General features: G+C 54.0%; 2 protein-coding genes across 9 annotated transcripts; both read right to left on the bottom strand.

The window, feature by feature from the left end:
- Window positions 1-2306: 2306 nt before the first annotated feature.
- Window positions 2307-7842, bottom strand: TGFB1I1 (transforming growth factor beta 1 induced transcript 1). 5 transcript variants are annotated; one of them, XM_036896769.2, is made up of 11 exons: window positions 7641-7834; window positions 6251-6366; window positions 6075-6127; window positions 5831-5973; window positions 5577-5664; window positions 5356-5461; window positions 5055-5249; window positions 3950-4123; window positions 3619-3700; window positions 3216-3364; window positions 2307-2992 (listed from the first exon to the last, which is right to left on the bottom strand). In XM_036896769.2, exons 1-11 carry the CDS (start codon window positions 7651-7653, stop codon window positions 2726-2728), a joined length of 1386 nt encoding a protein of 461 aa, XP_036752664.1. In that variant the 5' UTR covers window positions 7654-7834; the 3' UTR covers window positions 2307-2725. The 5 variants fall into 5 exon arrangements, with proteins under 5 accessions (XP_036752664.1, XP_036752665.1, XP_036752666.1 ...); XM_036896770.2 differs by lacking the exon at window positions 5831-5973 and having other exon boundaries at window positions 7641-7842; XM_036896771.2 differs by lacking the exon at window positions 5055-5249 and having other exon boundaries at window positions 7641-7840.
- Window positions 7843-9465: 1623 nt separating this feature from the next.
- ARMC5 (armadillo repeat containing 5) lies at window positions 9466-15266 on the bottom strand. Of its 4 annotated transcripts, none has more exons than XM_036896766.2 (6): window positions 14760-15264; window positions 13303-13410; window positions 12416-13202; window positions 11390-11895; window positions 10649-10781; window positions 9466-10548 (listed from the first exon to the last, which is right to left on the bottom strand). In XM_036896766.2, exons 1-6 carry the CDS (start codon window positions 15232-15234, stop codon window positions 9765-9767), a joined length of 2793 nt encoding a protein of 930 aa, XP_036752661.2. In that variant the 5' UTR covers window positions 15235-15264; the 3' UTR covers window positions 9466-9764. The 4 variants fall into 4 exon arrangements, with proteins under 4 accessions (XP_036752661.2, XP_036752662.1, XP_057343152.1 ...); XM_036896767.2 differs by lacking the exon at window positions 14760-15264 and adding an exon at window positions 14532-14726; XM_036896768.2 differs by having other exon boundaries at window positions 10124-10567; window positions 14760-15266.
- Between the last annotated feature and the right edge of the window lie 941 nt (window positions 15267-16207).

Raw genomic sequence — 16207 nt, 5'->3', positions numbered from 1 at the left:
AGGAATGCCTTAGTGTTGTGGTCCCTTCAAAAACATACCCTCAGATGAGAACTGGGTGCACGGATAGTGGCAGCCAGGATAGAGGAAGCTGTTATTGGGGAGATAACCTCAGAAGGACTTGAAGGAGTGGGGAAGTGAGACAAAGGAAGGAGAAAGACCACTAAACAGTGTGCCAGTTGAAAGGTTACCACTGTGAACAACCCCAATGGAGACCCTCTAAGACACTGTGGCGGATATACCTCAGAATTGACCAGGAAGCAGGGGTATTTATTCACCAGTTCCTGTCTCTAATTTTTGAAGGTTACAGAATATCTGTCACCCACTACAGGCCTGCCAGGTTCAGGAGCACACTCCTTCCTCCAGAGAGCACCCACAGATAGAATCTCAAGAGAGCAGCTAGGGAGACTGGGTGTCTGGAAACTGTCTATGTATGACTTTCCAGGTGGACCAAGTTGGTACGGGCAGGGTATCCATAGTGTCTGCTTCAGGGACTGATGAATTTGAAGTACCTGAGAGAAATCCAGGGGCAACTATCAGAGGACACATTGGGGTCACAAGGCCCTTCTTGATGTAGCACCTGTTTCCTCTTTTACCTCATCTACTACTCTTTCCCTTGCTGACTTCTTATAGCCACGCTGGCCTTCTTTCCTTTCTCCCAATATGCCAATCTCTTTCCTACCTGGCCTTTGCACTTGCAGTTTCCTCTGTCTGGAATGCTCTCTTCAGGTTCTTTGCTTGGATGGTTCTTACTCAACCTTCAAAGTCTCATCTTAGACCTTACATATACATACAGGCCTTCTCTGACTATTATTTAGAGGAATCCCTTTCCCACCTTCTCCAGCATACTTCTCTATTTTATTTTCCTTCTCACATTCCCTCCTTTCCTTTTTTCCTCATTGCTTCCTTCATCAACAAACATTTACTGAACACCTACCATGTGGCATACATCATTCTAGACACTAGAGAGACAAGGGTGAGCAAACAGACATGTCATCTGACAAACAGGCTCTTGGGAGCTTGCACTCCAATTTCAGAAAGATATAAATGAGCAACAAATAGAACACCTATTTGCAGCAGTGGTAAGTGCTATGAAGGACTAGTTAAGTGCTGTGGGCAGGAACAAGGGGGAAGAGCCGACTTTACCCAGACTGTCATGAAGTCCCCATTACTTCATCACACTACTTGTCATCTGTCTCCCCTACTGGACCAGTTCTATTAGGGCAAGGAGCATATCAGCCTGGTTCCCTGTGGTCTCCCCAGCACAGTGTATGCTCAACAATCACTTGGTGAATGAACAGAGACTAGAAATAGCCAATTTGGACATCCTCAAGACTGGGAGTTTGTTACAAGTCAGGGGATAAACAGCAATCTCTAGAGAGAGAGAGTAAGTGGACAGGGAAGAGCAGGAGACTTGGCAAGACTCAGGGAGAGGTGCCTCAGAGAGGAAAGGGTCAAGGGTCTGCCAGAGGCAAGGGCAGAGATCAACTCACCTTTGTCTCTTGCCCATACATGCTCTCTCCTTGGCTGCTAGCTCCTCCTCAGGCTGGAAAGGGTTCTAAGGATCCATCATTTCCAGCCTCAAATGCTCCTATAGTCTGGACTATATGGGAAGCCAAGACTTCTCCCTAGGGAACTGCAGGGTCCAAGGTGCAGGTTCTGGGGCTCAGAAAGGGCCCTGGGGATTGAGGATTCAGATGGAGCATGAACTTCTGCACACCTAAACCTCTGGCGGCACCCTCCTTTGCTGGGGTCTAGCGTCACCTCCTCCAGGAGGACTTCCTTGGCACCCAGTCTGAGTTAGAAACCGCCTTCTGGCTTTACAGCCCACAGTGCTTCCCTCAGTCATTGACCTCACCACCCCAAGTGTCATCCTCTGCCAAGGGGAGATGTTAGGAGTCCAATACTAGGTAGGAGGAAAGCTGTGCCTTAGTGCCCAGATCCAAAGGGTGGGCATAAATTGGCACTTCTGGAAGAAGCTCTGTCTCTGAGGGTCTTTAAGGAGGTGGAAAAAAATCTGGAAATCAGCAAGGTGGCCTTGGGTGGGAGTGAATGGTGGGGAGCAAATAGATTAAGTGCTTGTTTCAAGGATACAGGGGCAAGAAGGTTCTATGGGGGCCAGTTTGGGCTCCTATCCTGGCTGCCACTATCTGTACAATCCTATGCAAGTCACCACCCTTTCCAGTCTCAGGCTCCTCTGACAGGAGGACAGCCTGCAAGGGCTGAGGCTGCAGGTTCTGCTCTGGCCAAAGGCACAAGGGACAGGAAATCATGACGCAAGGCTTTCCTGGGCTGAGATACAGTACCAGTGTGAGGCGGAACTTGTGTTTATATAGGTTTAAAAAAAAGTGCACAGAACAGTGAAGGAGCAGGGAGCAGAGATGTCCTGGCCTGGCCTCTGATTAGTCTGATTTACAAGGGCCCTTGTCAGTCAGTGGGCTCCATCAAGGGTGGGAATAAAGTGGAGAGCTCACGCGGGATTGTTTGTCAGTGCATGACCCACTCTGTGGCACGTGGCCTTGAAATTGGCCGGGGCTTTTCTGAACTTGACAGCGAAGAACTTAATAGTACAGTACCTTAAGGGCGGGTCTCTCCAGTGGGTGGGGTCTCACTGGGAGGGACTAGGGAGAGTCCCAAGTGCTAGGAGCACGGCCTTGGGTGAGCAAGGTCTCTTCGGAAAGGGTGAGGTCTTGGGGATGTAGTCTCCCTGGACTGGCCAGGCAGGCCATCAGCCGAAGAGCTTGAAGAAGCAGGGCTGGCAGTAGGGCTTGCCAGCACGCTCCTGGAAGGAACCCTTGGTGAGAGGGCGCAGGCAGAAGGTGCAGGTGAAGTGGTCTGGGTGGAAGCGGCGGCCCAGGGCCGACACACAACGGCCGGTCACCGGGAGGCCACACGCGGCGCATAGCGAACCGCGCCTTGCGTGGAAATGGTTCTCGCACAGCGGGCGGCCGTCGTGCTCAAAAAAGCTGCCTCCTGAGAAGGGAGCGAAGCATTCCTAGGGAAGGGCGGCCACGGAAAGATAAATTAGCCGCCACACCCCAAAGAGACAACCGGGTCTGTGAACTGAATAACCCGCTGTGACCCCCCCAAGCCACTCCCCAGACCAGAAGCCTCGCCTCTGAGAGCTCCCTTCCCTGGACAATCACTCGGCCCCAAGCTCCTGGTCCCGCCCCGCGTTGGCTCATCCATCCCCAGGCCCCGCCCCAACAACAGCGCACCCTGCAGACGAAGCAGTCTGGGTGCCAGAGCGCGCTCAAAGCTGAGATGTAGTTATCCAGAATGGGGCCTTGGCAGCCCTGGCAGCGTGGGGCGAACAGCTGCAAGAAGTCCCGGCGGCAGTAGGGGCGGCCCTCGCGCTCGTGGAAACCTAGGGGCGGAACCCAGTGGGCGGAAAGATAAGGGTGCGGGTCCGCAATGGGGACCTACAAGATCGGAGACTGTGGGCCAGAAGAGGGGTGGTCAGAGGGACGGGGTCTGAGGTCGGGGCAGGGCCGGAGGGGATCGGATGGGAACCCACGGGTGAGAAAAGAGCAGGAGAAAAGTCATGGCCCGAGGACTTTGGAGATGGTAGAGAACTGGGCGGAATGTTGAGCAGTCAAGAGAAAGGAGCTAAGCTCTCACCCTCATCTCCAATGGGCTCCCCGCAACTGACGCAGCAGAAATGTTCCGGGTGCCAGTGGGTGCCCAAGGCAGTAACCATCTTCTGCAGGGAATGAAAGGTTGCACTTAGCCCTCCATTCCTTCTTCCCCCCTTCTCCCAACCTGAACCTAGGTGAATGGGTTGAAGTTATATGAGTTTGAAGCGCTGGAGACCTAACAAGGAGCTTGAGAGTCAAAGAGAGAGACTGAGTCCAAAGGGGCAGGGCTAGGGTAGGGGTGGGGAGATTGGAAGTGCGCAGAGTGGGACCCATCCCCATCCTACAGGCGCCTGGGTGAAGCAGGTGAGGCTCACGTGTCGGATGGGTTGATTGCAGAGGCCACATCGTGGGGAGAAGCGCTCAAAGTAGCACTCGGGACAGAAAGGGGCCCCATCCTTCTCGAAGAAACTGCTGCCTCCCAGGGCAGTGGCACAGCCACCACAAACGAAGTGCTCAGGGTGCCAAGCGCGACCCAGAGCCGTCACCACCTGTGAGTTGAGGGGATGGAGCCCACGTCAGAGTGACTGCAGGGCTGCCATGTGCCCAGTGAGCTAAGATTTATGTGGTCCATTTCATGTAATTTTTCTTTTTACTTTTTTTCTTTTTACCTTTGACTCTCTCCACCCATTTCTTCCACCCACCACCCAAGTCTTATCTCTGAGAAATCAGAATGAAGAATCTAATGTTCAAGTCAGTCTGTAAGTGATGGAGATTCAACCTACATCTCCCAGCATAGTGCCTAGGGCCCACAATATTCTGGGGAGCCTGCAAAAAAACTGTAATTTCTTTTTAAATCAGAAGAAAAAAATGAGCTAGAAGAAAATGGTATATAATATTAATATATCTATCTTTATACCAATAACAGTCATAAAACACACCTTTTAACGTTTTAATGGGGGAAGGGACCCACGAAGGTTAAAGTGCCTAAGACCCACACAAGTCATGCCTGCTTTGCTGAGATTGGTAATTCTTCAATGTCAGCAGGCACTTTATCTAGCAGGAGGAAATAGGTCAACCACTGGCCACAGTTGTTGTAATATCTGCTCAGTCAATAAGCCCAGAACCAGAGCTCCCAGATCAGACTCCAGTAGAGGACAAATAGCCTTTGTAGGTGCCTAAGAGATGGTGGGTGGAGCCAACGAGGCTTTTATAAAAAATCAAGTGAGGCGGGGGTTTGTAAAGTTGCTGGCACAGTGCCTGCACATAATAGGACCGCAATAAATGGTAACTGGGTTGGAATGCTTACCCTGCAGCTTACTTGCTGTGTGACTCAGCTTCAGTTTTCTCATCCATCAAATATGAATAACAGTAATACGCGCTTCCTAGATTGATTTACTAAATAGGAACAGCACAAAGTCTGGCTCTCAATAAAGATGGGTCTGTGGGTCTCTACCTCTCTACTCTCAGGGTTCCACTTACTTGCCCAGCAATGGGTTTATTGCAGGAGCCACAGAGGCCCTTGGCCTGGGTGGGAACGCCACGGCGGCTGAGGTCAGACTGCAGCAGCCCCAGCATGGTGTCTAGGCTGCCTTTGCTAGTCAGCCCTGGTGGGGAAAGGGAGCCCTCAGTCACGGAGCTTGGGGCTGGTGGCTGGGTTGGCCCAGAGGCTGGAAGCTGCAGTAGGGAGGGCATGAGAACTGAGTCAGCAGTGTAGATGTAGAAGGGTCTGAAATGGGTTAGGGAGCCAGAAATACACAGGCCTGTCCCTTGCTTGACTCACATGGTTCTGGACGCAGAAGTCAGAGAGTGATGCCATCAGTTTATCCAGCTCTAGGGTGGCCGAGGTGGCTGAAGGCTTTGGGAGAATAGGGGATGGGCTGGGAGGGCTGTGAAGAAAACAACTCATGTCTCAGAACTCCCCAGAGTAATGCCCCCTCCAGTAACTAAGACACCCAGGACCCATCACCTCTATCCCAGTTGTTCTAACTATGTCCAACTCACAGGCTGGGCCTTTTCTTGTCCTCAGATTGGTCCTCCTTCTGCTCTCCTGCAGTCTCCTTGCTAGATGGGAACTGAGACATTATTTCATCTGCAGAGGAAAGAAGGGCACTGGACATGGAGCCATGTTCTACCCATCCTCCCAGTTAAGAATTATGTCCCTTTAGCTGCTACTCTGGGAAGTCTATACCCCTTAGTCTCTACCCTGCCCTGTCCTGTCCCAAATCTGTCAAGGCCTGTCTCAATGGCCCTGGTACCTGTGATGTTGAACTGAGTAGCATTAAGTTCCTGAAGCAACCGGTCTAGCTCACAGAGCCCTGTGCCCAGGACACCACTGGAAGAGGAGAATGGAGGAGCCACAGGGGTTGCAGACTTCGGGGAGCGGGGCTTGCATACCGTACTGGGAAACAGAGTGGGAGCCGGGGTTCAGCACTGGGGAATCCAAACCTCCTCACCCAAATTCAGTTCACTTCCCCATCCCCTAGTTCCCAGGCCCCTCACCTGTACAGATGGTCTTTTTCTCCAGAGGATTCTGAAGATTCCCCAGACCCCATCTATAGAGAGAAGGACACATGTGTGGGATGATAAGCCTGTAGTTTGCCCCATTCAGGCCCAGATTCCCCTAGCCCTAACCAAGTCTGGCCCCAGTGGTTGCCCCATCCCCAATCTGATCTCACCTGTGGCTGGTGGCCATAGGGCAGGGGAGATGTGAGGGGCTCTGGGGATCTCTCTTTTGGGGCCCCTGACCTTGGCATGTGTGAGGTGGTGGTCTCCAAGTCAGATAGCAGGGCATCTATAGAGAGAAGCCATTGGGTAAGAGGTTAAGAGGTCAAGATTAGGACAGAGACAGGGTCTTAAAAGTTCAGAGGATAAGGGTTCCAACTGGGCAGTAGTTGAGAAAGGAAGCCAGTGTTAAGAGCAGCAGTCAAGAATCAGAACAAAACACAAAGCCAGAACAAGGCAAAGAAGTGGAAGGGCAGCAAGGAATGTTTATGACCAGAACAACCCAAATGGCTCATCCTGGGAGTCATGTATGAAACTGGCCACCTGATTCATTAATTCTCTGCATCCTCCCTGATAGAAGTTAGCTCTTTACTGGAGCCAAATTTGGCTCCACCCCAAATTGCTTAATTTGTTGTATGTCTGGCACCCATCTTTCTGATTGGATGCTCTTTCCGCCAAACCCACTAATTCCTGCCCCTAACCTAAATAGGACTGGTCCACTTCCAGGCCCCATTGGGTCCTCCCACCCTATACTCTTATTTGGCGAGTCTTCTTGGACCTGCTTTCTGATTGACTTATTCTCCACAGTACCAGGTCCTGATACCCCTACTGAGGAGCACCCCCTACTGCAGGTTGCTGGAACCCCTTCTCTTGCATGGAGGACACAGCCTTCAAACCCCAATTTCAACAGACAGGGAGGAAAGATGCCCAAGTCCTCCCTCCCTCCTGCCCCAAGATACCCCCACTCCCATCCCCAGATCTAAATCCTTTGAACCCTTTCCCTTCCAGTACCTAGAGGTCCCTGCCCCTTTATTCATCATGTCCGAGCATCACAGTGGAACCCTCAACCTCCCCCTGGCATTTTGGCACTCCTCTGTTACTCCCTTTCTACCCTCAAAAACCTGATCCCTACCATGTTTTGGAGCCTTAAGACTTTTTTCCCCCATTCCCTGGGACAGGCCCGTTTTCTTCTCCAGAATTTGATGGCATAGTCTCCCTTCCCTACTCTCCCAGTTCCCGAACCCAAGGCTCCTTTAACCCTTCCCTTCATAGAGCCCCCGTGCCCAGGTGCCGTTAGGAGTGCTCTGCACCTCCCTGCCCTTCAGTCCGCAGCCAGTGCTGTTGGAGCGGAGGGAAGGAAGAAGGGAGGGAGCGGCCGACACGGGAATGGCAGGAAGGAGAGGCAGGAAGGGGGACGTGGAGTCGGAAAGAAGGCGCGCGCTGGCAGAGACCAGAAGCGAGAAGACAGGAGGATGAGATGCAGGGGTGCAAGGGGCTCCAGGATGGGGAAGCGTGTCCAGGTGGCAGTGAGGGGCTGGAGACAGGAATACGGGCCCAACTCACCCAGGTCCTCCATGACGGGGCGCAGGCGGACCGCGCGGGGCGAGCAGGGCGGGGGCCGTGTCCGGTGGGGGCGGGGGGGTGCGAGGGTGGGGGACGTCCGGGAGCTGGAGGCCCGGTCATGACCATGTAAGGAAGCTAGGACCCGCTGGAATGGGGCTGGGGGAGGGGGACGGCAATGAACTAGAGAACCCGAACCTGGAGTGGGGGCTGTGAGGGAGGCCGGCCCACCAGGCCCAGTCGCCAATCCCCCCTGCCTGCCAGTGTAAGCGGCCACACCCTAGCCTTGGCCTCAGCTGCAGGGAGCCGCTGAAGGCCAGAGCCAAAGTCAGAGAAGTGACTTTGCCCAGGATACTCTGACCAGTGATACTCTGTAGACACAGACTGAGGCCCCAAGCAGACACCTCCCCAAGGTTACATCCTGAGTACTAGACAGAACCCCTCTCCCACTCAGGCCATCCCTGAGAGACTTGATCCAGACAGAACTCGTGCGTTAGGGGCAGGAGTGATGTTCTAAAGATCAGTCAGACTCTAAGTTCAGAGACCTTCCCTCAGAGATCCTGAGAGACAAAGACATGAACCGAGATCCCAAAAGGCACACATACCAGACACAAAAAAATCCCTCAGAGACAGAGACAGATAGAATGAAACCACCCACAGCCTTCTAAGCCAGGACCTTTCCTCCAAGACTTGGAAACAGACATATGAACACAGGTAAATTGAAACCCAGGCCCAACCCCCACCCCCACAGACTCAGGGAAAACACTCCCAGGCAAAACCCTTCAACATTAAGGTAACCCAGGCCTGTTCCAAAGGAGCTCTCCCCCAAGTTACTGGTAAATAGGGAAGCCAGACAGACAGACCCCAGCTACAAAGGAACATAAGGCCTTCCCTGGACTGAGATTCTGAGAAATCAAGGTGGAAACGAAACATTCTAGGAAAGGGTATGGACAGACACAATAGTGCTGCAGCCACTGGATTGTGGGTCTCAACCCCAGCAGCAAATCAGAACCTGGGAAGCTTTTTAAAAATACTGATATCCAGGGCATCTCTTCAGTCCAATTCAATCAGAAAGGGCCCAGGCATCAGTATTGTTTGAAAGCTCTGTCGGTGGTTCTAAGGCATAGCCTGAGAACACAGACCTGGACAAACACATACAGAGGCAGAGAGAGAGCAAGTATCAATCTTAGCTCTCCAGAAACTGGCAGGCCCAGTCCAGCCACTCTTTGCAAAGTCAAGTTGCCACCTGAGTGGTCAGTGATCTCAAGCAGGTGAGAGAGATACCACATGGGAGACGAAGCAACATGAGCCATTCTATCACCTAAATACAAACCCAAGGCTTTGGCTTTCTCTGGGCACGACTAAGAAAGAGCCTCAAGGACTCAAGGACTTCAGGAACACAGCAGGTCTTCCCTCATGCAAACAACAGGAGGACATTTGCCCCAAGAGATGAAACAAACCCAGAGACTGAAGGCCCAAGATAGGTGGACACTAAGAAAACAGTAATGTTGAGGCCCTGGACATTCATCCCATACTCTGCAGCACGCCCTCAACACCCTTTCAGCCCTGACCAAGGACTGTGCATCCAACTGGGTAGCTGTCTGAGCAATGAAATCGATGAGCAGAAAAAGGGGTTTCCCCTGGGACCCAAAACCACATCCTAGGGAGAAGCTTGGGAGCTCCACCCTATCCCAAGGCTCTGGGAACCAATGCTACCAGTGGTGGCCTATATTGAGACACAGAGACTTGAGCACAAGACTCTGCTTGAAGAGTGAAGGGATGGGGGGACTCCCACAGGGAAGTAAGCAGAGACACCACACAATAGGAGTAGCCAACTCCAGGGTTTTTTAATCTCAACTCCAGAAGGCTGGGTCAGGCCTTGAGCTGTTCTCCATCTTATGAGCCCCATGCTCAGACTCCAGTTTTGGCTTCTCACTCCTGGAACTTTAGACCACCGTCCTGGGGTCTAGTTCCATTCTCTTGTTGGTCCTTGATGGTGACTCTTTCTGCTCACCTCCTCTTGTGATGCTCTGAGGGAGGCCTCCTTCATAGTCAACTTGTCCTTGGGTCCCCTCCCAGGGTACATCAACAGTCTAGCAGTCTAGGCTGGGACCCTTGCTTCCCAATTCAACCTGTCACCACAGCCAGTAAAGCCTCAGTCAGGGGCCCTGCTTCCTCGCCTGCAGCCTCCACAAGCCCCATGAGAGCCAAGGCCCGCTTCCGTGGGCACTGCCCTGGTTCCAGTGTCCAGCGGGCACAGTGCACAGCCAGCCGAGGCCGGCCCAGGCGAAATACTTCACTCACTGACTCTGGGCCACCCTGGGGTCCCAGGTGGATATAGCCCACAGCCTCTTCAAGCTCCTCTTCCAGCCCAGGCAGCAGGAAACGGCCAGCAGCCTCGAGTGCCTCCTCAGCCTCTGAACCCAGCAAGGGCTGGCCTGGTGGGGGAACAGGCCCCAAGGCAGCCCCACAGCCTCGGCAGCCATGCAAGTGATGCAGGATAGGCCAGGCTGCACTAGGTGACAGGCCTCGAAGTGGCACCAAGTCCATCTGGGCTTCGGCAAAGCTGCCAGCTAGCAGGGCCCGGAAGAAAGGGGAAGCAGTAGCAGAGGCAGCTCGCTGGGCAGGAAGCTGTAGGCCTGAGTCCAGTAAGAAATGCAGGTCGGGGGCTGGGATGGGGGCTGGGCCCAGCAAATGTTCATAGAGGCAAGGCGAGGGTGGGTCTAGTTTCAAGGGTATTGCAGGTGGGAGGGCAGGGCCTGCAGCAGGAGAAACAAGGCCTTGGAGGCAGGAAAGGGAGTCTGCAGCAAAGAAAAGGAAGAGTGGATGTGGAGCTGGTCGAGTTAATGCTGAGAGGAGGAGACGGAGGCCACCCTGGTCCAGTAGTAGGCGGCGCCACAGAGAAGGTTTCCTTTGGGGAGAAAGGGAAACTTTCAGACAGCATTAAAGAGTAGCACTGGGGAACAGCAATCCTGCTCCCGACCTCTGCAAGGCACCCACACCCCTCTCACCGACAGATGAAGGGCAGGGTCAGTGCACAGGCCACGCGGTCCTCAGGGCTCCCAGAGAGCAACAAGTGAGTAAGGGCACCAACTCCAAAAGGTGATTCAGCCTGCACGGTCAGGTTCTGCAGCAGCATCTCACCTGCAGGGGTGGGCAGAGCAGATCAGGCTGGAAGCGACTGGGGTGGGATGGGCATCTGAGTCCTTGAAAGGAAGGAAGGCAAAACCTCAGAGCACAGAATAGGGGGATGATTGCAGGCCCTACTGGGATGGGGTCCAGACACTAGGAACTGGAGGTCAAGGGCAATGAGTCAAGGGCAGTTAGACGGTCAAGGAATGAGTCTGAGCCCTCAAGAACTGAAACAGTTTGCAATCACAGCATAGAAGACAGGGCAGGAAAGGGTAGTGGGGTCTGGGAGGACATGCTACTTGAGCCTGGGTTCACAAGTCAGAGTACCTAGTGGGGAAGCAGTCAGGACAATGTAATCTAAGAGTAGACAGGGGAAAGAAATGCAGACAGGCACCATTCTAAGTTGTTGGAGCCAAGTCTGGGGTATCAGGGCCCCAAAGCTTGGACAATGGGACAGAAGGGAATCCCTCCCCTTTTCCCACCTGGTGACTGAGGTTACTTGGGTGGTGGGTTGGGGAGGACAGTGAGAGAGCAGGTGAGCAGTAGGGCAAGGTTCTAGGCCCATGGAAGGCATCAAAGGGAGATGCAGCCTCTCATGTTGGTGAAGTGTGGGGACATACCCAGTTCCCGGTGCTGGCTGCATTGAGCAGGCCTGGCACGCAATGCAGGCCAGTCATCCGGGGCAACACCAAGCACGAGCCAGGCACGCAACAATGCAGCGCCATAGCTGCGTACAAAGGCCTCAAGGCAGGCAGGGTTGCAGGTGAGGCGTGCCAGGATGCGCAGCGCACGTGGACATGGTGGACCTGGTGCACCTGTCACATAGGCCAGTAGACCGCACAGAGCTGGGCTGGTCACCAATGCCCCACTCGGGTCAGGAGCCTGGGAGAAGCGTGACAGCAGCAGGAGTGCTGGCCCCTCACGGCCCCAAGGCTCCTCAGTGGAAGGGCTGCGGCCTGGAGTGCGCAGTGTGCGGGGTGTCCGCTGTGAGGTTGGGCAGGGTGCAGGGCTGGCTGGCTCCACTGGCTCTGACAGCTCCGACTGCAGTGAAGGACAGCGCTCAGGGGACCAGTCAGGAGAGATGTCTCCTGGGCCTGCGGCATAGCCCTCAGAGATCAGCCACGACCTGCAGAGGGGAGAAACAGGAGACTGAACCCAAAGCCAAGGCAAGGAAATAGGGCCAAAAGAGTGGTCATGCAATAGGAAGAGACTGAAGGCAGGGAAAGGAGGTGGGCTGGAGGGGAGATAAGGGAGAAAACCAGGCTGGGGAAAAAACCTATTTCATTTAGTAGTTATTGATGGCTATTATATGCCAAACCCCATTATAGGTGCTGGGGAGGAGCAACCAATAATACAAAAGTTTCCATCCTACTAGCGCTTATATTCTAATGAAGGGAAACAGACAACAAAAAAAAAGACCCAGTGAACCTGTCTGGGCCCCAAAGTTCCTAAGTGCTGGAGGGAGACAAGGCAGACCCAGAGGAGAGGAGGTGTATTTAATGGTGACTGGAAAGTGGCAATGTCTGAGGAGAACAAGGAGTCACAAGTCAGTCAATTAAAGTCCTACTTAGACTAGGGGGTGAGGCAGTGAGGAGCGCCAGAGCAAACACAAGCCCTCACCCTACAAGCATCAGGTGGGGACTCACCTCAGGCTTCGGAAGCTTCCAGCCTCTGCCCGTTCAGGAGTCCGCTCCTCTGGGAAATCCCAGGAAGCAGCTTCTCTTCCTTCTTCTTCCTCATTACCAGCCTCACCACACAGCTGCCCAGCCAAGAGAGGTACAAGTCCTAGAGCCTGTAGCCGGCCCAGGGCCCCAGTATCATAGAGGAAGCCTACAAGGGCAGCCACAACATGAGGGTGCCAGGCACTGGAATGAGGGTCCTGCAGCAGGCCCATCAGCAACTCCAAACCACCTGCATCCCGCAGTCGAGCCCGGTTGATAGCCTCTCGGCACAGCAGGCACACAGCCCGAACCAAAGGCTGCTGGGAGGCTGGACCAGACCCACTGGGACCCCGGCGCCACCGGAGCTCACTCAGCAGCACCTCCACACCACCAGCATTGCCTAGTGCAGGCCGTACCAAGCCCTGGGCACACAGGTTGGCAAGGATCAGGATAGTTGCCTCCCGTACCACCCTTTTGGGGTCTGATGCCAGGCTGACGAGTGGGCCTAGTCCCCCACCCAGACTTAGCTGCTCAGCACAGGCCCGGGAGCAGCCTCTACTCAGCTCCAGAAGGGCACGAACAAGGGCCAAAGTCAGGGCAGGGTCTGGGGCAGAGGCCAGAAGCTCAGCCAGGGGACGCACTGCTCCCTGCTGTGCCAAGGCCAGGCGGTGCTGGGGTGAGTCCGCCAGGTTGCGTAGGGCACGAACCACACTCTGCAGGCACTGTGAGTCCTGGCAGGCCGTGAGGCTCTCAACAAGCAGGGGAACAGCACCTATAGACAGAAGGGGAGGACAGAGGGTGAGTGATGACAGACACTGAAGCTCCCCTCCCACCCTATACCCTACCTAACTCCACCCTCATAACCCTCTCACCAGCAGAATGGATGTCCCCACAGCTTTCGGGTTCCATGGCTAAGTTCCCCAGAGCACGGGCTGTTCGATTTTGGATGCTGTCTGTCTTTATGGACTGAAGAATAGTCACTGCAAGAGAGTTTGGCCTCTTGAGGGTTTTACCCTATCTTGTCTCTCTCATTAGTCACCTCAAGAATGTTACCTGAGAAGATCAGGGAAGGCCTCCACAAGAGGCTAACACTTGCTGGGACTGGAAGGTTAAATAGGTAGGAATCAGCTGGGAGGATGGTACATGGGAGTGCTACAGGGTGGTTATTTCAGGTTTGGAAGCAGCTTTTGCAAAGGCCCAGAGGTAAGACCCAGTGACTGCACACATCTTTATAAAGGGACTCAAATTCCAGGCCAAGAGATCAGGACTTAAATGTGAGGGCACTGGGAGCCACACAAGATTTCAAGAACAGGAGTGACATGATAGTCCTGCAGCCATGAAGAGAATGAATCACAGGGGAAAAGAGAAAGGCATGCGCAGCAGCAAGGAGGCTGTTCCAATAGTCCAGGCGAGAAAGGGCAATGGCTTAAACCAAGTAAGTTATTGGCATAGCCCAGTACATGGGTACTAGTCTCTGGGCACATGATAGAAGGAAGGACAGAAGTGGTTGAATTCAGGAGATATTTAAAAAGCAGAACAGTGACTGAATAATGGGGGTTAAACACTAATAACAAAATCTGTAACTTAAATGAGGACTTATTAATGTACCAGGCCTCCTGTCCATAACACATTATGGGACAGATGCATTCAAATTAAAATTGACATTCGTCAAAACTGGCATCATCTCATAGCTGTCAGGCAATGATGTGTAAACTATGTTCACCACACGTTGCCACTAGAAGGAGCCAATTTAACTGGTAAACAGAAAAGCTTATCTTTTGTTAGATTTGTGACTTGCTAGTTTTTAAAATAATTTACCCAGTCCATCCTCAGAGTATCTGCGTTCTGTGATTTTACCTTTTCCCTATTTTAATTTTGCGAGGCAGCTATTACTAGCACATGTTACAAGAATCCTAGCCTCGGAGGGGTCTAGATGACTGCAGAGTCTACTTTCTAACACACTTTCTGAACTCCAACTCAGGGCCGGACACTTTGTAGACACTGAATCCTATAAACCTCGTAAATGGAGAGTAAGAATCATCTGAAAGTCGCCAAATAACCCTTTGGCCTTCACCAGCCCAGATGCGAGGAAGGTGCCCACCTCCAATATCCAGGTAATGGCTGTAATTATCTCACGTCGGCGGGCTCCGGTATAATCTATAAACAGACCCGTTACGTCACGCGACGTGACAGTTTAAGCTTGGGGTCGCTGCGCCGTCGAGAAACGCGTTCTTCAGGCTACAACACAAAGAACTCGAAACTCCACCCAAACACAGAAAGAAACAGGTGTGCGTAGAATCCTTCGGAGTAATGAGGGCGGAGCACTTACCCAAAGAGAAGATGCCTCCGAGTCTGCGCACTTCAGCCCGACACGCCCCTTCCGTACAACAATTGGCAAGGATGCTGAGCGCCAAGTCCAGGGTCTTGCGCAGGCGCGCTGGCGGCGAGGGCGCCGCCGCCGAATTGGTGGGGGCGGGGCCCGACGAAAGGGTGGAGCCGGCAACAGCCGCTGACTCGACCGACGAGGGGGCGGAGCCTGGGCCAGCCTGGGATGGGGCGGGGCCCGCCGCCGCCGCTCGCCGTAGCAGTGCAAGAAGGAGGCGGAGCCCGCCGCGTGCCCGGAAGCGCTCGATTCCCCCTGATGCCTTGACGTGGCGCGTGCGGAGGGCTAAAAGCGCACGGCCCAAGGGTGTCTCGTTGGTAGCTGTGACCTTCCCCCCACCTAGACCCTCCCCGGCCGCCGCCGTGAGCTGCACGAGGCAGAACGAGAGAGAGTCCGTGGAGGTTGGCTTCCCAGCCGCCATCTTGGCTCAGGCCTTAGGCTCCGCCCCCCTTTTCGCCCTTCATCCGAGAGGGGCGTGGCTGGGCAACTCCTCACTGACGCTTCTTAAATAGCGCCCCCGCAATTATTCTGCAAGTCGGAATTTGTAGTTCTTGATCCCGGGAATGTGACTCTTGCACAGCCGCAGAAGGCACTCGAGAGTAGTGGTTATCTAATCGTCGTGAGAGCCCAAGAGGCGCGTGCAGTGCATGCTGGGATATGTAGTCCGCACCAAGTTTCAATACGCCTAGCTAAGAATGGAGGGGAAACTCTCAGGGGTACTCGGAGAATCCAGACATCCGACCATGTGTTGCTCCAGGTGCCTTGGCTACTCCACCCCCGTGTCCTCCGCAGCCACCAACTTTTCCTTCAGGCTCTCTTCGCCATCCCCCGGCAGTAGCCAAGTCACCGATGTCTGCGCTGAAGGACGCAGAGCCGCAGCCAGGCCAAAGTTTCTGACAGCGGTTGCAGATGGGGAGCAATTGCTAGACCAGGTGAAAGAAGCTTAAACCTACCGAGACCTTTCACTACCACTTCTTAGAGCAGCACGGGGCCGGTGGACATTTCCGTTTACGATGCTGGACCCTTGGGTCCCCAGTGTCTCTCGTTCTGGCTGTGCTTGTGAACTGCGTTGCTACTCTCTAGGAAACGGGGCACCCTTCACGGCGGTGGAGTTGGCGGCGCCAGAAGTGGCGAGAACTCGTAAGGGGTGGAGCGGCGTGAGAACCGGACGTCAGGATCCCAGGAAGCCGAGGTCCGCCCTCGATTTCGGAGTCTTCCACCTGAGCGGCCTTTCCTGGTGTGACCGGGACGGCCGGCTTCCTGGGAAATGCTGCTGGGCCTGCAATACCTATGTAGGTCAGGTTCTGGCCCTGGAGAGGAAGAAGCCCTTCCAGGACTAACTGCCCTGCAATTCCCAAAACCTTCAAGTGCCCAGGAGTGTGGACTGATTGCAG

The sequence above is a fragment of the Manis pentadactyla genome, chromosome 10 (assembly GCF_030020395.1).
Source record: "Manis pentadactyla isolate mManPen7 chromosome 10, mManPen7.hap1, whole genome shotgun sequence".
Classification (NCBI taxonomy): Eukaryota; Metazoa; Chordata; class Mammalia; order Pholidota; family Manidae; genus Manis; species Manis pentadactyla.
This window is presented reverse-complemented; position numbering and strand designations above follow the sequence as displayed.